The following is a 26,040-nucleotide window of genomic DNA, read 5'->3' on the forward strand; positions in this document are numbered from 1 at the left end:
CAACCCCTGCCAGAAAATAACTTCAAACACCTTGCTTTGTGGTTTAACTAATATCACAAGAGTAAACCGAATATGTTTTCAGCAAGTAGTCATAAAAAATGAGAGCACTAGAATGCATGTACGCTTTCAAGAACTAGGTTATTTTCTTCTTACTGGGATGTAATACAACAAACTACCCAACGTCTAAATCTAAGCATACGAGAGCTTCCAAAATAAAAATTTTATGAAATTAGTCAACTATCAATGTAAAAAGGCTGCTGGAATTAGTTAAATGACCGTTTTCTTAACAGAAACTTTCAATGCTAACGGACATCAATGTTTGGTCTTTGGCCCCTTTTCTTTTTAAGGGAAGGTACACCTTTGGTTGTTGTCAAAGACCAGTCTTCTCACTTGGTGTATCCCAACATTTAAAAAGCATAAAATAACAAACCTGTGAAAATTTGAGCTTAATTGGTCATCGTAGTTGCGAGAAAATGATGACAGAAAAAAAACACCCTTGTTGGACGAATTTGTGTGCTTTCAGATAGGAATAAAAGACTTCTAGCTAGAAGTATTTTATTGTTTTAGTGAGAAATTACCTCTTATTCAAAATCTATGCTACTATCAACAGCTCTCCAATGCTCGCTATAAAGTCAGTTTTTAAGTTTGTTTTGAGTAATTACCAAACGTGTACCTACCCTTTAAGACAAGTAACAAAACTAGCATAAGAGTAGTTCTCTATTGGTTTCCTCTATGATTGTCTGTTTAGCTAGATTCATTCTGTATAATAACAAAGAGTTTAAATCTTCCTTTCACAAATACCAGGGTATTTCATTAAAGGAACACGTTGCCTTGGATCGGACGAGGTTGGTCTTTGAAAAGCGTTTGTAACCGTTTGTTATAAAATGCATATGGGTAGAAAGATAATTTAAAAGTAGAATACAATGATCCACACAAATTTGCCTCGAAATTGCGTTGTTTTCCTTTCACTTTGCGAACTAACACGGTCGGCCATTTATGGGAGTAAAAAAATTGACTCCCATAAATGGCCAACCGTGTTTGTCGACGAGGTAAAAGGAAACCCACGTAATTTCGAGTGATACTTGTGTGGATCATTATATTTTACTTTAAAAATATCTTTCTAATTATATGCATTTTATAACAAACGGTTACAAACGCTTTTCAAAGACCAACTTGTCCGATCCAAGGCACATGTTCCTTTAAAGTTCATGTACAACATTGGTAGTTAAAGACCAGTATCCGCACTTTTTGTGACGCAACATATACATGAAATATCAAACCTGTGAAAGTTTAGGCTCAATAATCCATCCCAGTCAAAAGAAAATAGTTGTCAATATTTTAAAACGAGTTTTGGTCTCGCGAGATCTAAAGTTGTTTCACTCACTCTCAAAAACCATAGCATTTCAAGCAAAGATGTTTCAAGGGAAGTTTTCCACCAAGACCATCTTTATACCATATGAACACACAGTACAATCTCTACACACGATAAAATCGGTGTTCCCGATAAATAAATAAGCCTCACCTTGACTTGCCGGTACCTTCCATTTCAAGCAAAAATCTGAATCCCACAAAAAAATGTTCACTGTAGAAAAGCCCTTAAGAAGTCGTTGTACGAGATCTTACCCTCCAGACACCTATCGTAGTACGTCATCAAATGAAAGAACTCATCTTCCGACATGTTGATGTTAAACTGACGCAGGACGGAGCGGAACTGCATGGCGGTCACGATGCCTGTCCCGGATGGATCGATCCCCCGGAAGGCTCTCCTCATCTGCTTCCAGTTGTCGATGATACACTCCCGTACTCTCAGCATTGCTTGGATCATATCGCTACTAGATGATCCAGGTTTGGTCTGGAATAGGAGTAGAGGGGTAGAGGAGAGGTTAATTAGATGTCCACCTTTTTATTTGATGCAGTTTTTGTGGTGTGTTGTGGCTATGCGTCAAGCGCAGCGGATTCAAGGTTTGTGTTCAGCAGAGTGTAAGTTTGAGTGCATTTTCGCGACCGCTGCAGCTGATTTCATGAAACGCTAGGATTAATCCTGTCTCGAATTATGACGAGTAACCCGTCCTAACTCAGGATGGCTTCAATGCGTCACACGTCTTTGGATACAAAATTTAACTCGTCCCAAGTCCTAAGATTAATCCTAAAGTAGGAAGAGTTTGGTGAAATCAACGGCTGGTCCTTACTGCAATCGACTTCATTGCCTTCATGAAGTATCAGGCCTCTGGACCTCTTTCACATAATAATTTATTCATTTATATTGCGCCCATTTTATAAAATGTACACAAGCGCATAACAAGATAATACTAAAAGATACAAAATTTACAACTGGTAAGGAAATACACCAATCCATAAACACGTTAATACAAGACCCTTCCAGCACTTCCCACATAATATTACAACCATACACTTTGGCACAAATGTACGTAATGTGAATACACTGTGTTGCCACTGTATTATGTCGCTGTCAAAATACATAGGGGAGGGAGGGGGATGCAAGTGTAAGTATTTCTTACCGGGATCTTAGATGGATGTATTCTATGCCTAGACATGGAGGGTCTGTCTTCACCTTCCTCAGCTACTGGTTGAAGTTTCAGTACGGAATGCTTCAAGAAATCCAGGTAACAAAATCTGCAAAACAACAAAAAATGGAACCAAAAATGAATTGTAAATAATCTCAATAGTCTGGTATTGATGTGGTTTAAATGACAAAACAATGACCACGTTTTACAGGGTTGTTATTTTATGCATGTGTACAAAATTCTATGCAACAAGGGTGTTCTTTTATCTCATTATTTTCTTGCAAATTTGATGACCAACTGCGCCAAACTTTCACAGGTATGTTACTTTAATGCGCACATGTTGGGACACACCAAGTGATGATACTGTTCTTCGATAATTCCCCAAAAGTACATCCAGTATTTAATCAATTGCAATTCTTAATACAGACATGACAGATACTAAATAAAATTGTGAATGCAATGGAAACATGTTAAGGGCAACTTTATAGTTTATTGGGCAAGTCCTGAACTAGGAAACCCTCACAGTTCAATTTATTTGAGAAGTTTATTTTAATCACTTACTTTCCATTTCCTTTTAAGTCGTACTTCGTAGTCAGCTGATCAAACTCATCACCAGATAATGAAAAACCAAGACTTTCTAGGATCCCTGAAAAAAAAAGAAAAAAAAATTAATTATGAGATATCCCTGAACTTACTAGGAAGAACGACCTCTTCAGTGTGACAATGGTTGAGGGCTAAACTAAACAGATTTGGGCTATCAACCTAGATCAACTGTCACCAGGGACACGTTGCCATCTACTCATGGGGCTGAAACAGGATTACCCCCCCTTCACAGTAAGGATAAAGGCATGTATAACATCCACTAGGAGCCTGGCTGGAAGAGCAAAATGCCCTACCTTCCCAACTTTTTGCACTCGATCATTAATATTGAATTCCTTTGTGTTATTGAAGTCGTTGCTATAAAATTATTGTCAAATCAGTCGGAGGACAACGAAACTCACCTCTGAAGTCCTCTCCATCTACTTCTCCTGAGCTCTCAGGGTCTTTAAGACGACACAATCTCTGGACCTCTTTCCACTGTTTACCCATTTGAAGTTTCAGCCTTTGCTCAGCGTTCTCAGCGTTGACCAGAGGCGTGGCTAGACGCTGGATGGACATCCTGCTGGACTGTAACATACAGTCAAAGATACGATTATAGAAGAGAATTTATAGATAGATTTTCAGTTTAAATATTGGCTCAGAACAAATTGTGTTTTTGTAGGTTTCATTTAAGTATTGGCCATGGGTTTGTAACAATAGCCCTGCAAAAAAAAAACATGTAATCTTCTTCATTGCAGAGCTGATACCTTACAAACTCATATTATTATTATTATGGTTTATTATTATGGTTTATTAAAAAATCTGCTCATTGCAGCCTACTGGCTGAATTACAAAACAGTGTACATTAAAATTAAAAGAAATACAACAGGAATATTTGTAAACTGTATTTAAATAAAAACAGAGAGAGATTCAGGAAATCAAAATGCACAAAGCACATACAAATATTGCACAGAAAGAAGCACACTGACCAGGGAGACCATGTATAAAAATCACATCAATATTCTAAAATGTTCTAAAATGCACACAAAAACACACAATGTTACAAGGATGGAGAGAGTGAACTAAGAGAGTTGTTGATAAGTCTGTTGAAGTAGGGGACTGGACTGTTACGAAGTGTAGCAGTTTTACATGAAACTTCATGGAGAGTTCTTTTAGATCTACGATTCAAAGAATGTGAGCTTTTGGATTTCCATAAACAGGATTGTGTGGTGACAAGTTCTGACAACAAACAGGAACAATTTTAAGCCAGATTTAAAACAGATTTGATTAGCACAAAACAACTTTGCTTATTACAAAATGGTTGAGTTTTGTTTGCGAAAGATCCCTTTCTTGGCAGAATCTCGCTTAGAATGTTTTTGGCTTAAGGAGATCTTTGAAATTTGGTCTGGGGGTACAGAGGTTTTTATTTGCTTTTTGTGACCAGCATTTTACAACATACTAAACAACATACTGAACAAGAATGTGTACAAGCTCATCAGCCTATTCCAGCGGTCTTGGATGAGACCGATGGGAGCCGAGCGAAACCTACTCACCAGTCTACTGGATGCTCTCACTGCTGGACTGGTTGCAATCTGCCTCGCTGGATGAACGGAGGAGGCTCTAGGAAGCTCGGATAATGAGTCCAACTTAGAGACATCCAAGTTGTCCACCGTGTACTGCTTGAGAAACTTGTGATACTCCATGTTGCCAAACTCATTGACTGGTAATGTGTTCCACAGACTGTCGAGCTGGAAGAGGATTGGAGATAAAAAAAGGGTCAAATAAACCAAGGGAGGGATTCAAGTTTTTTTTAAATATACTTCAAATATTTTTGGCTATATCCTCTTGTAGCAGGTGATCTCTACTATTTAAAGGTGGGCAGAAGCCTGCCAATAATTATGCAAGCATACAGTTTTGTACCTATGGTGAATGGGAAAATGCCAACGACAAACAAAATCATGCAGGGTTTGTATACAAATAAAAAATAAATAGGGGAAACTTGCTACCTTTGATGTTAAGATTACAATTGGATGTGATAAGGATGTGATAGGCTGTCAGTGAAAAAGAAAAAAGAAAACAAAACAAGCTATGAGCGAGCGTGAAAGCTTTTGAGTGCGAAGCCTGCTGGATACATTTATCTTTGGTTTTAAAACCCCTTCTCTACAACCTAGGGTGTCGCTACAGTTTTTTCTTCATTTTCTTAGTTCTAAAGTACAACCAAATAAAAAAAATGGGTAGGGGGTAAAAAAAAAAAAACAGATTTCCAGTGAAAAACAAGGAAATCACACCCCTGTGTTTCTTACTTGATCTGGATTCATCCTGAATGCAATCTCATCCATCACCATCCTGAAATCCTCCTTGGACACCACTCCGATCTTAGCGTAGTCCACCTCGCCAAACTTCTCCGTAAAACGATAGAAGCGCGCCGTTACAGCCATCCTGATGTCCTTTTGCAGATCTTCTAGGGTGTACAACGGTGGCGACTGACGGGTCGTCTCCTCTTCGACTTTGTTAAGAGATTCAAACCAGCTGTTTGCAATCTGCAGAAAAATGAATGTGATGGGATTATAATTGCATGCCTCTATTTGTTTTTTCCATGTCTAACCTTTGTCTAACTAGAACAGGGCCCAGTTTCATAGAGCTGCTTAAGGAAACAAATTTGCTTAAGCACAAAAATAGCTTGCTTATATTTCCCATGTAACTGGCAAAAATGTCATGCCATATATATTGCTTGTGACTGGTATTTAGCTGTTGTTAACTTAGCATAACAATTGAGTGGGTCTTGGCCGGTATTCTGATTTTACTAAGCAAGGTTTTTTTTGCTTAAGCAAAATTTTGTGCTTAAGCAGCTCTATGAAATTGGGCCCAGGTCTGGGAGTTAGTGACTATACAATTGGTATAAGCGGGCATCGGATTGGCCAGTTCTGAAATCTCTGAATAGTCATGTCAGACCGAGTCATCTGGACCAAAATCAATGGGCAGGCTCGTTTAGAGTAAGATTTGATTAAATTACAATTTATCGTAATTGTAATTTCATATCCATAATGATTAAAAGGTCGTTAAACTGAAATGAGGATAAACTTCATCACATTTAACAAATGTCCACAAATAAATATTTTTAAAGGCAGTGGATCACTATTGGTAATTACTCAAAATAATTATTAGCATAAAACCTTTCTTGGTGAGGAGTAATGGGGAGAGGTTGATGTTATAAAACATTGTGAGAAACGGCTCGCTCTGAAGTGCCATAGTTTTTGAGAAAGAAGTAATTTTCCACGAATTTGATTTCGAGACCTCAGAATTAGAACTTGAGGTCTCGAAATCAACTATCTACTAAACGCACACAACTTCGTGTGACACGGTTGTTTTTTTCTTTCATCATTATCTCGCAAGTTCGATGACCGATTGAGCTCAAACTTTCACAGGTTTGTTATTTTATGCACATGTTGAGACAGTGAAGGTTAGTCTTACCAACAGTGCCCACTGCCTTTAAACAAATGTTTTTAGTTTTTATTTTTGAACACTCTTGATCAAATAACTCCACTTGACTTTTCAGGCTATCTATACGACAGTTTTTCATACTTTTCCGAGTGCCAACAAATCGGATGTCAGACTAAAGTGGAAACAATATCATGCCTGAAACAGGTCGAGACTCAGATTGCAGAAATAAAAATGCTAATTTCAAAATTAAATTTCCCAAAAGACAACTCATACCTCATTTTCATTGGTTGAGAACTCTTCCAGAAATGCAATGTAGCTCACAGTCAAGTCCGAGTTCACACGGATCTTTGTCATCAAGTGTTTAAACTGCTTGTCTGTTAGTTTGAAGCAGAAGTTGTCCAACACTCGACGTAGCTCCGGAGCGGATATACGCCCTCGCTTGTCCTTGTCAAAAGCACCGAATGCCTGCAGTGAGAGAAAAAACAATAAATGTGTGCACTCCAAACTTGCTCTTGGCTCTGTTGAGTGTTTTATAATTTTGACTCTGCGCAGAGTTTTCAGATGACTGATAATTCAAAACTTATATAATGTTAAATTTGCATCGGGATAAGAATATTAATTTTTGTTTTTTACCAATACACAGATGTGTGTTAGCACTGTATACTCGGTACTTTCCCGAATCCTGTGAAACAATATCACAGGCATATTACCGAACCCACAACCCTTGCAATTCTAGAGCGACTTTAGAGCAGTGTCAAAACTTACCGATTTAAGGACTGGTAGTTGAGTGGACATCCACCTCTTGAGTTTCTTCAGGGCTTTATCCGGACCTAGTAGAGAGAAACTCTCCGGCCGAACCACGGGGTGGTTCTTCTGCCGATAGCGTGCCTCTCTACCCTCGTCAAACGCTTCAAGGAACTGTGCATAGGAAAGTTTGCCCTTCACTGACTGGACTCCGATTCTACAAAAACACAAAGAATAATTATGTTGAATTAGAACCAAATTTCTGTGTATTTTTCCATTATTTACAGGGCTGTATGCTTCGTTTTTGAAAGGGCAAGGGCACCAAGGCAATTTCTCTTTGGCAAAGGGCACCATATGAGGAAATTGTAAATTTCTACTAGAGCATTTCAAGGGCACCAAGGCAATGACAAGGGGCAACGGAGGCAATCCGTTGCCTCCGTGAAGTATCAGGCCTGTATTTATATTGACTTCTTCAGGGAATTTCTATGGTTAACAATGTAACAGTGACTACATGAATCAGATAGTGGGTCTTACCCCTGGACTCTATTTGAAGAATAGACCCCTAAGTGGGTCTTAGAAAACATTGTCATTCTTGTCGCATAAACAATTGTATCATATATCTTTGAACAATATTAATGACAAGTTTCACCTAGTCACGAAAATCATTGAAACACAACAGATATCTGATTACTGTGATCTGTATCTTCGAGGGCCAAATTCCATAAAGCCTGCAAGCACAAAAAAATTGCAGACCTCAAATCATACCTAGCTGAAATGTGTTACCAGCCGAAATACCACAAAGTTTACATTGATATAACTGGTTCATAACTCTTTCCTTGCTGAACAGCTCTAAATGGCCCAGGACTTTTTAGTGACTTTTAAGGATATCCGAAGGCAAACTAAAATGCCTAAAATTTGAACAAACTGACCAACACCAACCTTTGTAAAAACTCAGAGAATGTGCTGTCATCCACCAGATAGTTGTGGTCCAACAGGACCTTCTGGAGCTCCTTGACCGTAACATAGCCCGTCTTGCTGAGGTCAAGCTGGTTGAAGGCATTCTGAAAGGAGGCGTACTTATCCCGGAAGCGATCCTTGAGGGCTTGCTCTAGCTGGTCAGCCGGGATGAAGGTGGCGTTAGAAGCTTGGTTTATGGTGATGTTCATTCTGTCAGACAAGAAAAATTAAGTATAAATTCATATCCAAACTCTTGTACCAAATCAAAAACACCGTCCGACTGATTAGGGCCCAATTTCAAAAAGCTGTTTAGCAGATAATCTTAGCAAATTTCTTTGCTAAGCTTGGATGAAGGTGGCATTAGAAGCTTGGTTAACGGTGATGTTCTGAGGATGTGAGACAAGAAAAACAATGATGGGTTTGTGGAAGACTGGATTAATATTCAACCACTTGCGTTCAATCAAAAACACTGTTCGACTGATTAGGGACAACTTTCATAAAGCTGTTTAGCAAAAAAACCTTAGAAAATTTCTCTGTTAAGTGAAAAGTGAATGGGGTACCCGTCACAACAATGTAAAATTGATGGAAATGTCGGCTGGTATTATGCTTCTGCTAAGCAAGAGTTTTTGATTCTTAGCAATTTTTGTGCTTACAGGATTTACAAAAATGAGGACCTGTACACATCTCAGAAGAACAGGACAAGAATGAAATGTTTTATCAAGGATTTTGAATTTTTTTTCGAAGGACAAGAATGCCCCCAAGTTTAAAAAACAAGTCATTGGGAAAACACCCTGGCTCCCACTTTTGCTTGAGCAGGGAAACAGACTGCATGAGTCGAGGTACTATACTCACTGTTTATTTAGTTGCGTAATGTGATGGTTCTCCAGAGTCTCATGGGAATCTTCAACGATTCTTCGACTGACTCCAATCTCGTCTCCTGGAGCAAACGACTTGCCCATCATGTAAAGGAAATGTTGATGGTCGATGTAACCCTTGCAGTCAAAGTCATACCTGTGAAGGGGAAAAAAAAACAAAGTTTAAACTATATTCCTTTCCTTATCAATGATTTATAATCTGTAAGATTTATAATCTTGAGGTACATTGCTTGCCAGGTATATATATTTGTTTAGAGAACTTTCTTGCTTTGTATTCTACTACCGCCGAGTAGATTTTCGGAGTTCGGGAGACTTCTCAGTTCTGAAAAGAACTGTCCTGCTTTTTTACTACCACCTGGGCGGAAGGTAAAAAAGCGGCTGGGACTACTACTTTAGCTTTTAGTGGATCGTTATTAACTTCACTACCACGGAGTGAGTTCTTCATTGGTCTCTCTATAAAGTGATGTTTGAAGCTTTGCATAAGAAAAAATAGAGTAGTAAACTTGCAAAAATGTTCACACATTAACTTTGATTGAGTCTTTCAAGAGGCATGATTGGAATGAAGGCATGTACACTTTCTGACAAAAATGACACAACTCACTTTTTCCATAGGAGTTCAAACTCGTCTTTGGTCATGGGTAGCATGAATGTATAGAGTAGATCTCTCAGCTCCTTCTTAGTGATGACTCCGTTGCCGTTCTTGTCGATGGTCATGAAAGCCTTGGCGAGGTCTTGGTAGGTACGCTGAGCCTTGGTCACCAGGATATCGTGAACCTGATCTGCCGCGAGTTGAGCTGGGTCGTGGGTCTTGTTAAACCTGAAAACGGGAAAATGATAAAAAAATATCAGGACCTGGACGTCGAGAATGTGACGACCTGTGGAGAAGATCTTTAGAAACTGATTCATTTTGCATGTCATCCGACAGCAATCTTAAAGAGGTAAAATAATGACAATAACAATAATAACCAGTTTTTATATCCCGCTTTTCACACATGAAGGGCTTCTCAAAGCGCTCCAACATCAATACCCCTTGTCGCTGGGCTATTAAATTAACTCCTTTTTTTAAACCATCTCAGCTCCCTGGGGTGTATACAGCCTGTGCAACAAACATGCGCTACTGAGCTAAATCAATCACATTAACCATCTCTGCCCTTACAGGTACCCATTTACCCCTGGTTGAGAGAAGCAATTATAGTTAAGTGTTTTGCTCAGGGACACGACTGTGACTCGAACCCACACCCTGCTGGAAAGAAACACCATAGCTTGAGTTTGGTACTCTTATCCGGTCGGACGACACCCCATACGATGCCACGCACCCCATAATGAAACAATGCACACAAACAGCCAAGTATATTGCACGCGGCACAGGATAAGATGAGCAACCTCCTCCTGCAATCTAACCTCATGCGTGGTGTTTTGTCATACCTGTGATCAGAGTCCAGCCACTTGTGGCTCCCCGGGGCGTCCACCACCTGGAACCTGTCCAGGAAGTCCCTGTAGCTCAGCTTGGTCCGCTTGTTGATGCCTAGCTTACTCATCAGCTTCTTGAACTCCTCGTCCGAGATGGTGAACATCAAGGTGTCCATCAGACGGCGGAAGTCTTCCTGCTCGACGAGCCCATCGTGATTGTCATCCAACTTGTAGAATGTGGTGCGGAGGCTCTATTATGTGGGTGAGAATTAATGTCAAAGTCTTTGGTTTGGATGCAATTGTTTTTGGTGGATTGTAGGTTTGGATTTTGAGTTTATCACAGGGCCTAATTTCATGACTCTGCTTACCGCCGAATACTGCACTTAGAATCATTATTTTTTGTCAACAGGGCAAGTGCCAAATTTATGCGATAGGTTTGTAAACAAAGACTAAAGGCAGTGGACACTATTGGTAATTACTCAAAATAATTACTAGCATAAAACCTTACTTGGTAATGAGTAATGGAGAGCTGTTGATAGTATAAACCATTGTGAGAAATGGCTCCCTCTGATGTAACGTAGTTTTCCGAGAAACAAGTAATTTTCCATGAATTTGATTTTGAGACCTCAGATTTAGAATTTGAGGTCTCGAAATCAAGCATCTGAAAGCACACAACTTTGTGTGGTGTTTTTTCTTTCATTATTATCTCGCAACTTTGATGACCGATTGAGCTCAAATTTGCACAAGTTTGTTATTTCATGCATGTTGAGATACACCAAGTGAGAAGACTGGTTTTGACAATTACCAATAGTGTCTACTGTCTTTAAACGTGGATTGCGCATGCGCACAAGCAAAAATCCTGTGAAATGCTAATCTGTGAAATAGGCTTGATGTAAGTGCAGAATTCCCTGCTCCGTTGAGTGTTAGCAAACTCTTTGCTAAAGTAAGCGGGGCCATGAAATTGATAAACCACAAGGGAAACTAATTGGGTAAAATTAAGCAAATTTTGTGTTGAACAAACACTTATTGACAAGAGCAGGATTTGAATCAACGACCTCCGGATTAACATGTTGGTGCTCTACCAACTAATCAATTTAGGGTTATGTTGGTAGTCGCAATGTTTTGCTCAACCCAAGAAACTGATTCAATAAGCCACGTAAGTGATAACTGATCGACCGACATTACAAGAGCACCCATGCAGTTTATCAATCCCCATCCTCTCAAACCCTCAATCTGTTCCACCCACTTACCCCAAACGCCTGTCTCATCTTGTTGAGTAGTAGACCCTCTACTTCCCCAGATGTCATACTCTGCGTCAATAGATGCGTATAGCGATAATTGGGTTCCCTCGTGATTTCATCACCAGGACCTCTCATACACCCCCTCTACTCAAACCCTCAATCTGTTCCACCCACTTACCCCAAACGCCTGTCTCATCTTGTTGAGTAGTAGACCCTCTACTTCCCCAGACGTCATACTCTGCGTCAATAGATGTGTATAGCGATAATTGGGTTCCCTCGTGATTTCATCACCAGGACCTCTCATACACCCCCTCTACCCAAACCCTCAATCCAATCCACCAACTTACCCCAAACGCCTGTCTCATCTTGTCCAGCAATAGACCCTCTACTTCCCCAGATGTCATACTCTGTGTCAATAGATGCGTATAGAGATAATTGGGTTCCCTCGTGATTTCATCACCAGGACCTCTCATACACCCCCTCTAACCAAACCCTCAATCCAATCCACCAACTTACCCCAAACGCCTGTCTCATCTTGTCCAGCAATAGACCCTCTACTTCCCCAGATGTCATACTCTGTGTCAATAGATGCGTATAGCGATGATTGGGTACCCTCGTGATTTCATCACCGGGACCTCTCGCTCTAGGATCCTCAAACTGCTCTACAAAGTCTGTGTACGTCAACGGACCACGGTTGAAGCCAACAATCTCACATAGGCTACTGAACTGGTCGTCTTCCATGTACATTCCAAAGGACTTCAAGACCTGAAGTTAGAACATGAAAAGCTGGCTTTAATTATCGTCTTATGGGTAAGTAATTTCGTCAACTCATAGCAGAAAAGGACACTTTTTTTGTTTACTTATAAAAACCGGGTCGGCTCAGGCGAGAACTTAAAATTTTGAAAGGCCCAGTCAGCTCAGCAGAAAGAATTTTTAAACTTAGAATGACCCAGTCAAAGGATTTTTAGTACCAAGAAAGACCCAGTCGGCTCAGGGCAGACAGGATTTATATCCAATTATGCATTTATGCAAGTCTTTCTTTTTTTCATAATAAATATTTTTCATTTTTTTTCCTTGGAAAACAGTCTGTTTACAAATCAGCTGTGTCTGGGCTGATCACACCAAAACATAATCTTTTATGAGTGAAGCCTGGTTCATACTTCCTGCGATAACAATACAAATTTTGACGCCAAAAGTTTGCAACACATAAGTTGCATAAGTTGAAATGAACCAGGTTTTATTGAACTGAGCCACATTGACTGCCCCTCTACCCTCTCCTATCCCACAAAACAATTCCAAGAACACAATTTTCCTCCTCCACCGACCTGTCTGAACTCCTTCTTGTACAGCTTGCCTCGTCGGCTCTTGCAGTAGCGTAAGAAGTTATCTCTGATGCGTCCAGACTTCTGAGCCATTCGATCCTTGAGCTTTATGATCACTTCATCTGCAGACAGTTGACCGGTCCGTTCCAGAGCAGTCAGCTGAACATTCGTCAATCTAAAAAAAAAAATTAAAAAAATTAAAAAAATCAACAAATTCGCAATGTGTTGCTGTGAGGACACAAGAATAGTTCTTTGAGAAAAGACAGCACCAATTTCATAAAAGCCTCTACTTTATGTTCTGCGGATATTTTGATGGTGAATGTGCCTCCAGTGTGTCTTCTTAGTTCCTCCTATCGGGATGTTTGAGTGCGAAAACAGGGCTTTGTGCGTGCTTCTTCTAATGCTTCTTCATTCTTTTAAAGACACACATGTCATGACCAGGACTGGATCCCGTACTCAGCTACAGAAACATAAGAGCTTGAGTCTTGTTCGAAGACCACTCATCCAGTCAAAAAACACTTTTTATATCACTTATTCAGCCATCGCAAACAGGAAAAATACAACAAAAATATTTCCAGATGGGCCTGGAGCAACAAAAGCCATGCACTTACTCTAATCCTTAGACCTGCTGGTCAATGATGTAGATTTATTTCAGGTTAGCATTTCATTTGAGTTACTTTCAACTATTTGTATTGATGGATTGATGGTGTTTTTTTTAATAATGATGAAGACTTTCTGTCTGTTTTTATTTTAGGGTTTTACCCTCTTGCCTTGTGCATTTTTGCCTCCTATAAATAATTGTTACCTTTTATTGTTTTAATGTTAAATATTGTTATCCATCCTTTTATTGGCGCTTGCACTGTTTGTATGCTGAATAAATAAATAAATGTTTTTTTAAAGAAAAAATAACCAACCTGATATCCAAGTCAGCTTGTCTCTGCTGTTCACTTAGATCACTCAGGACCTGTATTCTTGTACTGGGACCAACGAGATCACCAGGGGATACGTCAACACCCAGCTTGGCCAGGAATTCTCCAAATATAATCTTGCCGTCTGGTGATTCCTCACACTGACTCCATAAACTGGTGGGGAAAAATATGTCAATATAATGAAAGTGCTGGTCATTGCAAGTCAAAGCAGTCTTAACAGCACTGGACACTATTAGTAATCAATTACTTAAAAGAATTGTTAGCATAAAAACTTGGTATCAAGTTATGGAGAGCTGTTGGTAGTATAAAACATTGTGAGAAACGGCTCCCTCTAAAGTAACGTAGTTTTTGAGAAAGAGGTAAGTTCTCACTAAAATAGTAAAATACTTCAGACCTTTTGTAAATCATCTGAAAGCACACAAATTTGTGTAACAAGGGTGTTTTTTCTTTTTTATTATTCTCTTGCAACTTCAAATGACAAATTCAGCCCAAATGTTCACAGGTTTGTTATGCAAGTGAGAAAACTGGTCTTTGACAATTACCAAACGTGTCCAGTGCCTTCAAATACTTAAATCAACTTACACATCAAAATGTTCATCCGAGACCGGTAAGACATGACGGTTGATAATTCTCTTCAGGGGTTTGTATCCAATAGCTCCAGTCCCCTCAGGGTCGGCTAGACGGTATGCTGAACTCACACTCTTCCAGTACTCCTCTATCTTCTCTCGTAGAATATCCTCTACAGTGGACCAGGCAAGGTTAGCTGGTGCCCTGTCATTCCACCGATGCTCAGAGTCTAACCATTTGTGACCCTCCTGTAAAAGATTTTATTTAAATGAATCAAGAGTTACACAGACTGGTCGAGTGATTTCTTCTCTGTTTTTCACCCCTGTGAACTCGGTTCATATCCTACATGTTCTAAAGCAGAGTCTTGCTAGTGGAATTGGTTGCCGTATGTCCTTACTTGGTCACAATTCAAGGACTTCCTTATTTTTAGGTTTTCCACCTCTGTGGACCACGATTCAAATCCAACCTCAGACCAGGGCCTTGTATGTGGATTGGGTTTTCAGTTCATGCCTATTCTGAGGTTTTCCCCATTTGGGGTTTTTCCTCCCACATCTAAAACTGAACATTTCTTCTCGTTTCCTACCTATCCTGTTTTTGGCGCTAATTGTGCTGTTGGGTGTGTGTACAAATAAATCAAAATTAAATAACTAAAACTAATATTCTTCAACATCTTCTCTACAAAGATATTTTACGAGCCATTAGTTGCATTCCCAGAAAAATATGATAATAGTTAAAATAATAACAGTAACACACAAGAGCAAGTCTTCTACTTCACTTTCCTGAAGATCATTATTTGAAAATAAAGACCACCATTAATACCAATAACACTAAAAAAAAAATGTAAATGACTTTAGTTGGAGGAGGTCAAAATTTTTCACTCACCTTCGTTTCGCGAACTTCAAACAAATCTAGGAATGTGTGATAATCGATGCAGTTGTCATTGTACGGGTCTAGCTGTGCGACGAGGCCTTTGAATTGCTGCTCATTCAGACGTATGGTAAACTTATCCAAGATCTTACGCAATTCCTTCTTTGTTACCTTGCCATCTCGATTCTACAAAAATGGAAATAAGAAATTAATTAAGAATCCATCCTAGGAAAAATTTAGACTCACTTGTTCATGTTTTGTTTTTTATTGTTTTTCTAGCTCTGTGTTTGATTCTGCTTGTTAAATAAAAGTTTTTGTTCAAACCTCCTTTATTTAAAGTTCAGCCAGTGAAAAATATTTTTAAAATAAAAGGAAATACATGTTAGGTAGGTGCCCTCTTGCTAAAATCTTGATGGTTCAGTGAAAGCTCTACATACACCTACATCTGTGTACATATAAGGCATTTATAAGACACCACTACATCAATAACCAAATTGGGAAAAAACACACTTCTTGAATTTGCATTAAAGAGTCAGATTCTCTGATGGAGATAGTGAGTGCATTCCAGGTTAAGGGAGCAAAATGTGAAAAGGTGCAACTCGATGCAAACTTGAAAACCTTGATAGAGTTAGGTTCCATAAGGCGAGTAGTGTCAGATGCTGAGCAAAGGCTTGAGCAACCAGGGCCCAATTTCAAAGAGTTGCTAAAAAATTACTTAGCATGAAATTTCTTCCTCGACAAAAACAGGATTACCAACCAAATTTCCATTTGTTGCCTATTGCTTGTTACTGGTATTCAGCTGTTGTTTGCTTATCCTGAAAACCACGTGGAAATTTGGTTGGTAATCCTGTTTTTATGAAGCCATTTTTTTTTTTTTTTTATGAAGCAAATTTGTGTGCTTAGCAGCTTTATGAAAATGGGCCCAGGACAGTGGGGAGACAGGCAAGATGATACCCTATGGTTACGTAGAGACTTTGCTGGGATTCAAAAGCCGAGTCTTACCTGATCAAAAGCCAAGAAGGCTTCTTTGATAGAAGGGTACATGTTAGTGACGTGTTTATGGAGGAGTCTTGAGATGTCTTCAACTTCCATCTCACCGTCTCCTTCTCGGATGGGATTCACTCTGTTCATCAAACAGAAAAGAACATTGAGTAAGATTTGAAACGCTACTTGGAGGGAATCAGGAAAATAGTTTAATAGCAACATTCGTAAGCACTTGCAAACTGCAACAGTTGCGTCCTTTATTAACAGGGGTAAGAAGTATTGCTTCTGAAATGCCTGAAACCATGGTCCAAACATTGGAGGTACTTCAGGATGGTGTTTCAACCTTTTGGTAATCCCTGCAGCCGATTTCACAAAACTCTAGAATTAATCCTATCTCGAGTTAGGACTAACTCGTCCTAACATAGGATGGGTTCAATGCGTCCAACGTCTATGGTTACGGAAATTAACTCCTCCTAAGTCCTAAGATTAGTCCTAAGTTAGGAAGGGTAGGTGAAATCGACGGCTGAAGCTATAGATTTTTTGAAACAGTTTCCTCACCACAAAAGAAGGAGATAAAAAGAAGGGTTTTTTTTTTACATTGAGAAAATATCAGCTTCAAATTTTTTCTCGAGGCAGGCAGAAAAGGATGAATTCAGATAAAAGTATGACGTTCCCATCCCTGTATTAACTAGTGTACAATCTTGCTAAAACGAAAACTGTATGAATATTGCATTAGAACTCCCTAGAACCCAACGTACTTGGAGAGACCCCTGTTTCTATACAAGGTCATCAGTGTCAGAGTATAGCAACAAACCCAAAGGCCATATAAAGGCCCTAACCCTGTCGGCTCAGCCTAAATATTGGGCTGTTTTCCCTGGCCCTGAGGATCCTTCTACAGTAAAGCCTTCTTACAAAAATGATACTGGTAATAGTGATTTTTATAAACCAATGCATTTATTGAGTACTAAATTCATTGATAAAATGCTTCACAAGTTTGACATTTAAATAAGTGCAACTCACTTGTGATTTGGTTTGATCGGGATGGTCTGCCCGTTTCCTTCAATTCTAGGATTCTGGAATTTCTCCAGAAAATGTTCCCAGGGAATCTTGTGAGACGCTTTCAGGCCAAACCTAAATCAAAAGAAAAAACAGAAACATTTATTACTGCACTGATTTTTTCAATTTTAAAGGCACTGGCCACTAGCTATTGGTAATAATTACTCAAACAAAATTGTCAGAACAAAAACTTACTAGGTAGCGAGAAATGGAGAGCTGTTGATAGTATAAAACAAAAGCAACGGCTCCCTCTGAAGTAACATAGTTTTTGAGAAAGAGGTAATTTCTCACTCAAATATTAAAAGGCTTTAGGGCCTGGATGAAGTATTATATGATGCATCTGAAAGCACACAAATTCGTCCAGGACCTGTCACAGGGTATTTTTTCTTCATTATTTCATAGACATTCTGCAAGTTGGTGCTGAACGGAGACTCCTTCGGTCAAACAGCTCCTGTTCACCATACTTTGTAGTTCCAAGAACAAGTCACATCACTTTTGCCGATAGAGCCTTCTCGGTATACGGACCCAAACTCTGGAATAAACTTCCCAATCACATCAGGGACACAACATCTATCAACACATTCAAGGCACTTCTTAAAGCCCACTTGTTTCAGGAGGCCTACCATCAATGACTTGTTATTTCTTCTGTGCCTCAGCGCCTTTGAGCAAACTTTTGATTTAGGCACTATACAAATTACGTTTGATTGATTGATTGATATTCTCTTGCAACTTTGATGACCAATTGAGTGCACATTTTCACAGATGTGTTACTTTATGCATACTTTGGGATACACCAAGTGACAATACTGGTCTTTGACAATTTCCAAACGTGTCCAGTGCCTTTACTACACACCCAGGTAAGGGAACAAACGAAGTAGTACTCTTTATCCCGATACAAAATTAACATATTATCTTAAAGTATTATGCTTATATCAGCTTTTTGAAATTTGTTGCAAATCAGATGCATCAACATGTCTCTGATCAGTGTCTGTCTCTTTACCTGTCCATAAGTTGCAGAAATAACTGATCAGACATCGGTAGCGTGAACTGGATTAAGATGCTCTTCAGGTCTTCAAGGGAAACAAAACCGTCTTGTCTCGCATCGAAGGCCATGAACATCTTCTTCAGATTGATGTAGTTTTCCTTCAGCTGCAAAAGTGAAAAACAAGAAAGAGCGCTTGTTTAAGAGTATAAATTGATCTTACTTTGCCTAAGACTTTTTTTCCTTGTTATAGAGCACCATTATTTTTCCGCTGGAACACTTAAAGGGGTACAAGGCAATATTCTTTGCACTTCTATTCAATCTGCCTTGTATGATTGAGATTTCTGCAAGTACTCCCTGCGAATGCGAAGGCAAAGCGACGTTTGATGTCACAGCCATGTTTTTGCTGCGAATGTTTTTCACAAGAATTGAACACATTTCAATTGTTCAAAATTATTTGTTGCGAATTTGTGACGTAAAAATTGGCATCGCGATCGCATTCGCCGGAAGTATAAACCTGGCTTTATTGTTATTAAACTAAGATGAATGCAATTGCGTCCCCCACCTCAGGTTTTTCCCAATGGAGGTCATGCAATGTCTCATAAAACATTGCCTTGAGGACAAACTGTCAGGTTTTTTTAATCCAGGAAAGTTCCTAAGTTTTCAGTAAGTATTGATAGTACTGTGAAATAGAAAACATAAATCATTTACCCGCTTGCGAAGCTCGGCCTCGATTTGAGGGAAGGTCATCCCCCGTACGGTATCATCCGATCCGTTGAATACAGCCAACTGTTCCACTTGTTTGTGTCGATTTTGTTCCTTCTCCGCAAATGACACTAAAAAGTTTAATAACAAAATATATTGGTGATTAGTGTTTTATGAAGAAGCCTGCCCCCAACTGGCCCTGTCTAAGGGGTTGCTCCTGTTTGTAATGGATGGACAACAACTTCAAAGGGCAATCGGACTGTATCTGTCAGCTGGTAGAGGATTTGCCAAGAAATGGGCCCAACTTCTTCAGACATAAAAAACAGGCAGCTCCACCCACACAAGAACCAGTTCACTCCTGGTTGATGAGTAGCAACTTCCTCAAAGTACCTTGCTAAGAAACACAAGTGCCCTGTACGGGTGTGAGCCCCCGTTCCATGGATGTGATAGACTTAAAAAAAAAAAAATGAACTGTGTGTGCAAAGTGTGAACGCTTGTGAGCGCGAAAGCATGTGTGCACGAAGCCTGCTAAAATATATTTTTATCTTTGGTTTTAAAAGTCCTACTCTGCAATCTGGGGCGGTCACTATGGTTTTATCTTCATGTTTTTATGAATTTGATCTTAATTATAAAAGGTACAAAAATAAATAAGAAGAATTTCCAGTTGAAAATAGAGGAATCACATCCCTGACACTCTTATGACTTAATCACTAGACATCAAGCCCAATGCACTAAACTGTTTGTCCACAACAAGTTTAATGAAGATCTTGGCTTCTCATTTGAGAAAAATAAAGTAACCCATCATGTTGACAATTGGGACTCACGTGGTTTGGTGCTCTCCGGGAACATGATATCATGACGTTTGACGTTCACACCGAGTCTCTGGAGAAACTCTCGGTAGTTCACAACACCATTATGATGGAAGTCATACCTGGACCATAATCTAAAAGAGGAACAAAACCAATAAAAATAATCTTCAATTAGGATTAAACACTAGTCTGAGTATTGCAATGGGGCAGGATAAAAACTGCTGCTTCAAATAGTAAAATGTGAACAACTAGGCTGCTAGTTTTACTGGAGCGGGCTGAAGTATAACACGAAATGTAGACTATAGAAATTTGAAGAGAAAAAAATTTTTTTCCCTCCTTGGCCACTTCCAAAACTGTTATTGTAATTTTAAACTCAGATCAGTATGAAATTTGGCCAAGATATTTCCCCTGTGTTACCCCCAGAGACTTGACTATCACTCACCGGTCGTACTGTTCATCTGTCATTCGGAAACAGTAATTCTCGATCACTTTGCGCATCTCGTGTTTTTGGACCTTGCCGTCCCGGTTGTAGTCAAATAAATGCAGGCCTTTGATGAAGTTCTTCAAATTGCCCGCTACCTTCTCTCGCAGTTGTCTCTCCAAGACGTCAATTCCCATATCCTGAGGTGACTTTGTGTAGCTATATCTATATTAAATAAAAAATATGAGTCCACCAAAACATGATTTGTTTTCCTTCAAAGGAACATTACAGAGTTGGTTTTTGCTATCAAAACAGTTGCTGACAGTGTAAGCTTTTTATGTAATCCACCATGTACATAAACTGACAAACATGTAAACAAAATTCTGATCTATTCACACATATTACTATCAAACCTAGACTTGTGGAAAAGTCACTAATGTATGTCGCGGTGATAGCATTCTGACTCTCTTCACAATTCCCGCGACAGCGGCAGTATTCTCGCAAGAGTGCTGGCCCCTGCGAGACTACTGCTCTCACACTGTGCAGTATCATTAAACGGGGAGTAGTCAGCAGCCAGCAGCTTTGCGCGAGAGCAGTGATCTCTTGAGAGCAATATTCAAACATGGAGACCTGAACCATTACGCCAACCCCTCGACTCGATAATCACCACACAAACCATCACTTGTCCACAAGTCTATATCAAACCAAGTCTGAACCTGACTTGTAATATCTGTGGTAAACAAGTAAACACGTAAACAAGTAAATACAAACAGGAAAAGTTTACTGACCTATGACCCGAGGTCATTTTCCAAGACTCCCTGGATCCTTCTCCGCTGCTGGCAAATCTATCGAGGAAGTTACAGTACACTATGGTTCCACTGGCATTCGCTGGTACCTTGGCCACCACGGCATCAAACTGCTCCCTGGTCAGGGGGTGACAGTAGGTGTCTAGGACCCTCCGAAGCTCTCCCTTTGTGATGGTCAGACTCTGATCGATGTCGTAATTCTGGCACGCCTGTATTAAGAGAGATGTGTTCGAGTACATTATAGGATGAATCACCAGTTTCGAAAGAATGGAATGTTTTCCAGCGGACATTTTCTAAACTGGTTTTCAATTTATTTTTTAGAGTGTTAAGCTGCCTTTATTTCAAGTCGGGAAGTATTCTTAATGTCAAATTGTTGTGGGTGCCGTGGGTAATTTCAAGGCCGGCATCTCCCAAGAACACAATTAAAGCTAAATGATGTCTATAGTTACCTGTTTCAAGTCATGGTAGTGCTGTCTGACCTTGTCTCTTATGAGCTGCTCAACTTCAATGATACTGAGTTGGGGATTTGGGGTGAGGGCGACAGGTGATAACGGCGCTGAGGAAGCTGGATGCAAAGAACAATCACAAGTTATTATGAATTGCTCTCGCACAATAACAACATTATATTTATTTGTTTGTTTAGATGATCTTGGTAAAATCATGCAAGAGGATATAACTACCAAGCTGGCAACAGCCAATCTCTCTCATACAAACATTGATTTAAAACATCTTTGATTATAAATTGCACAAATCAAGAAGTTGTGATTCAGTAATTAGACTGTAAAATTCTTGTCATTGTGAAATCAGCCATTAACTTGTAGGAATCAAACCAACAACCCTGTGATTGCAAGTCCTAAAGGTCTACCCACTTGACCATGGGTACTATCAGTTTACTGTTTTAGGTTTAGGCGAGAGGGGACTTTTCAATTTCATTTCAACAACAAACTTTAAAAGGCAACTGACATGGTTAAAACCATTGGGGGAAAGAGAAAGAAAGAAAATATAGCTCTTCACTACAAATCTAAATTAGGTTATGATACATTTGAAATTCATAATTTTTATCTGATCATTTTGTTGCCTCCATGAAGTATCAGGTCTGAACCAAAGAGTTATATATAAGAACTAGAGGGCGCACGAGTGATGCTTCGTGCACAAACGCCACGGGACCACAAGATGACAAGCGCGTCATTCTGCACGCCCGTTGAATATGAAATATACGTTTGAGTTTTTTTTATTGATCGCTCACGCGATGCTGTTTGTTCAACTTACAAAATGGCCGCACAAACACACGCTGTGAGATGCCAGTTTTGTCAACTTAGAAAATGGCCGCCTGCGCGCATGCCGGAGCGCATATATAGGCTAGTGCGTCCTCTAGTTCTTATATATAACTCTATGGTCTGAACCCATCCCTTTATTGCAATGATTGTGTCCTCCTTTTTGCTTGAATTTTTTTTCAAAATTTCACATCTTCCTTGCCTCTTGATGGAGCTCTTTCTTCTAGGCGACCATATTCAAACGATCCTCTGGATGCTCGGCTTCCAGGAGTGCGTAATCCATTAGACGTCTTGAGGATATCCCTTGGTGTAAACATCACTCCTCCTGTATTTGGGCGGAGACCTCCCATACTAGATCCTATAACCAAGGGAGACGCCATCTTGTGTCAGGGACGACTAGAAATTTATAGAATCTGGTTGAGAAATAAAATAAATTTAAACAATGTTATTGTTCTTGTATGGCCGGTGTATTTTTGTAATATTATGAATAGTTTAACTGTTTTTGACAATCATTTGTGAGAAAAAAATCACTTGGTAGATCCAAGGTCCAAGTTCCAAAGTCTGAGGCCAGACCTCAACAGCATCCTGTGCCAATTGCCACAGACAGTGAGTGATACCCTTAAAAAACACCAGCAATTTACTTAGTGTCTTGTTAACTAGTGTTATGTTAGTGTTATTTGTCATCGGTTGCCTTGAAAGTTGTATTGGAATTGTAAAAATTTTACATTTAACATGTTATTATTGTTAGGCTAGTTAAATAAATAATAAAATTAAATGTTTGATTAATTAATAAAGATTAAAGTCGTTTGCAACTGCAGAAAACGTCACTAACAAGTGATGTACCTCCCAATTGTTGCCCTTTTATTTAAGAATATAGCTTCATCTGAATCCCAAAGTTGTGGAACTGCCCGACGTAGAACCGGCAGGTGTCAGGACACTTCGTACCTTTGCCACTTCGTACCCTGGACACTTCGTACCTTTTGAAGGTACGAAGTGTCTTTGGACACTTCGTACCTTGGACACTTCGTACCTTCCCTTGAGACACTTCGTAACCTCCCGTGAGACACTTCGTACCTTCTCACGAGACACTTCGTACCTTCAGACGAGACACTTCGTACCTTCAGGATTTCTGCATAGTTTCTGAATTTTTGCATCAACCTGAAGGGTCACATTGCTAGTGTTGCCAATAGACTTATTGCACCGATTGATTACTTAATAATAATATTACGTGTTTCGACAATCCATGTAGCTGTGAATTAAAGAATTAAACTCAAATGGTGTTTTATTTGTTTACATGTTGACCGATAGTGATGAGTAGGCTATGAAGTAAAAATGAATCAAACCCAAATGTTTTTTTATTTAATTATTTATCCACTGATTATGTTGCGCTTCGTGATGAGTATGAAATAAAAAAGAATCCAAATAATGTTTTATTTATTTACATGTTGAAGAGATAGTGATGAGTAGGCTATGAAATAAAAATGAATCAAACCCAAATGGTGTTTTATTTAATTACTTGTCAACTGATTATGATGCGCTTCGTGATTGATGAGTTGGGGTTTTTGCAAACCAGTGGTTAACAAAACATTAACAGCTAATGACCCATTACAGCAAATGACCCATTACCACCACTTAAAAACTGGTATTCCATCTTTTCCTATATATCCGGAAACATCGGATGACGTAATGTACACCGGGCCTCAAAAACTTCCAGCGGAGCGGCGCCCTCTATGGCTGACTGGAACGAATGGCTGATCCGCACGAATGTTACAATATTAAATTATGATATTTTAAACTTCACACTGACAAGGACTTTCACATTTTAGACATTAATAACAATTCATGAGGTATTCAGTTATATACTTTTATAATTTTACTGAAGGTACGAAGTGACTCGGCTGACGGTACGAAGTGACTTATCTGATAGTCACTTCGTACCCCGCCCACGGTACGAAGTGACCAATTTGGGTACGGTACGAAGTGTCCCGAAGGTACGAAATGTCCAGGGTACGAAGTGGCAAAGGTACGAAGTGTCCGACATCCAACCGGCAGCGCAGAGTGGCCCAGTGCAGTGGTGGGCCAGTGTGCCGCGTAGTATCGGGAGATGCAGCGAATCCCGATGCAGCTGCAGCGTGTGTGTGTATGTCGATGTGATGTGATAAAAAATACCCCCATAAAAACAACACATCAATTCCAGATCATAATATCCATTATAAAATGTTCAAAAGTTTAGACCATTTTCACTTACTTTCTTAATCTGCAGTGCAACGATCAAAACTTGTCACCAAGGCATTGTTTTTCTTCCGTCAAATGGGCTAGATTTTATTTATTTCTCTGTGTGGTCGTCTGCTCCGGCTAAGTTTTGACGGGAAGTTACACAGTTGGTACCCCGTACACCAGCAAGCCCATGCTAAGCTATACGTTGAGAGTCAAGGGAGCCAACCAAACAACAAGTTGCCAGTGGTGGTGGTACCACCCACGTGATCAATCAGTTGATTGAGTGGTTGCTAGGCAGTAAAGTGCATATGAGAGATCTAGCTCAATGCATAGAGATCTAGCTCGGAGTCGAGTGGGTTGGCCACACATTTTATTAAGCTGTTCAATGCATGCATTGCATTCAGTAACCAAATATAAATTCATACAGATTTTATGACCATAGAGCAAGGACAAAATAAAACAAAAACCAACCATGTTGGTCAGTAATACCACCTATAAACTTGCTTGTTTTATTGTGCTAAATAATTTTATGTCACACTCATCTTAACTTCTAGGGAGGTTCTGGCAAATTGTCCATATCCAACCTTGGCCCAATGTCATAGAGCTGCTAAGCACAAAAATTTGCTAAGCATGAAATTTCTCCCTTGATAAAAACAGGATCACCAACCAAATTTCCACATGATTTTAGTCAGGACAAGCAAAAGGCATCTGAACACCACTAAGTAACAAGCAACATATGCAACGAATGGAAATTTTGTTGGTAATCCTGTTTTTATCAAGGATGTAATTTCATGCTAAGCAAATTTTTGTGCTTAGCAGCTCTATGAAATTGGGCCCTGTTAGTTACGCAAGCAATGGATCACGCCTAGATAAAGAAAAGCAATAGAGTTTATTTTTTATTTTTTGCTTGATAAATCAAAAGTTGAGACAAAATAACAATTTCATATTATAATAATAATAATAATAATAATAAGACTTGTAATGCGCACATATCCACCCTGCTGGGTGTTGTAGGCCTACTTGTGTATAGGCCTAATACAAAATATGAACTTGTTATTTTGGCCCAATTTCATGAAGCTGTTAAGCAGAAAACACTGCTTGACTTAAGTTCGTTGCTAAGCAAAACTTGAGTCGGGCACCAGCCACAACTATGCAAACTTAATGTAATTTGGGCTGGTAACCTGATTCTGCTAAGCAATGCTATTCTGTGTTTAGCAAATTGTTGGGCTTACAAACAGGCTTTGTGTCATTGGGCTCAGAACTTAAAGCCATTGGACACTTTCGGTTCAGAAAAAAAAATAAAAGTTCACAGATTTACAAATAACTTAC

At 39.4% G+C, this 26,040-nt stretch overlaps 1 protein-coding gene across 1 annotated transcript; it reads right to left on the reverse strand.

Moving 5' to 3' along the window:
• Positions 1-1,238: 1,238 nt before the first annotated feature.
• Positions 1,239-24,848, reverse strand: LOC117291869 (EF-hand calcium-binding domain-containing protein 6-like). The gene is made up of 27 exons (XM_033773811.1): positions 24,743-24,848; positions 22,697-22,907; positions 21,670-21,785; positions 21,203-21,429; positions 20,436-20,639; positions 20,009-20,127; positions 19,191-19,315; positions 18,498-18,646; positions 17,462-17,572; positions 16,460-16,580; positions 15,473-15,643; positions 14,606-14,838; positions 14,009-14,176; positions 13,098-13,269; positions 12,289-12,537; positions 10,547-10,782; positions 9,723-9,938; positions 9,099-9,257; positions 8,229-8,456; positions 7,311-7,506; positions 6,819-7,010; positions 5,408-5,644; positions 4,658-4,852; positions 3,527-3,692; positions 3,087-3,171; positions 2,520-2,634; positions 1,239-1,852 (listed from the first exon to the last, which is right to left on the reverse strand). Exons 2-27 carry the CDS (start codon positions 22,872-22,874, stop codon positions 1,580-1,582), a joined length of 4,641 nt encoding a protein of 1,546 aa, XP_033629702.1. The 5' UTR covers positions 22,875-22,907; positions 24,743-24,848; the 3' UTR covers positions 1,239-1,579.
• Positions 24,849-26,040: the final 1,192 nt, after the last annotated feature.

Source organism: Asterias rubens, chromosome 6 (assembly GCF_902459465.1).
Source record: "Asterias rubens chromosome 6, eAstRub1.3, whole genome shotgun sequence".
Taxonomy (NCBI): Eukaryota; Metazoa; Echinodermata; class Asteroidea; order Forcipulatida; family Asteriidae; genus Asterias; species Asterias rubens.

Bases quoted from the DNA above. Each gene is read 5' to 3' on its own strand.
- LOC117291869 (XM_033773811.1), bottom strand. From the start codon at position 22,874: ATGGCGTCTCCCTTGGTTATAGGATCTAGTATGGGAGGTCTCCGCCCA. The intron at 20,128-20,435 runs GTGAGTGATAGT...TTCCTCTTTTAG, and splicing joins ACAGATGAACAGTACGACCG to ATTATGGTCCAGGTATGACT. The intron at 7,011-7,310 runs GTAAGTTTTGAC...CTCTCACTGCAG, and splicing joins AACTACCAGTCCTTAAATCG to GCATTCGGTGCTTTTGACAA.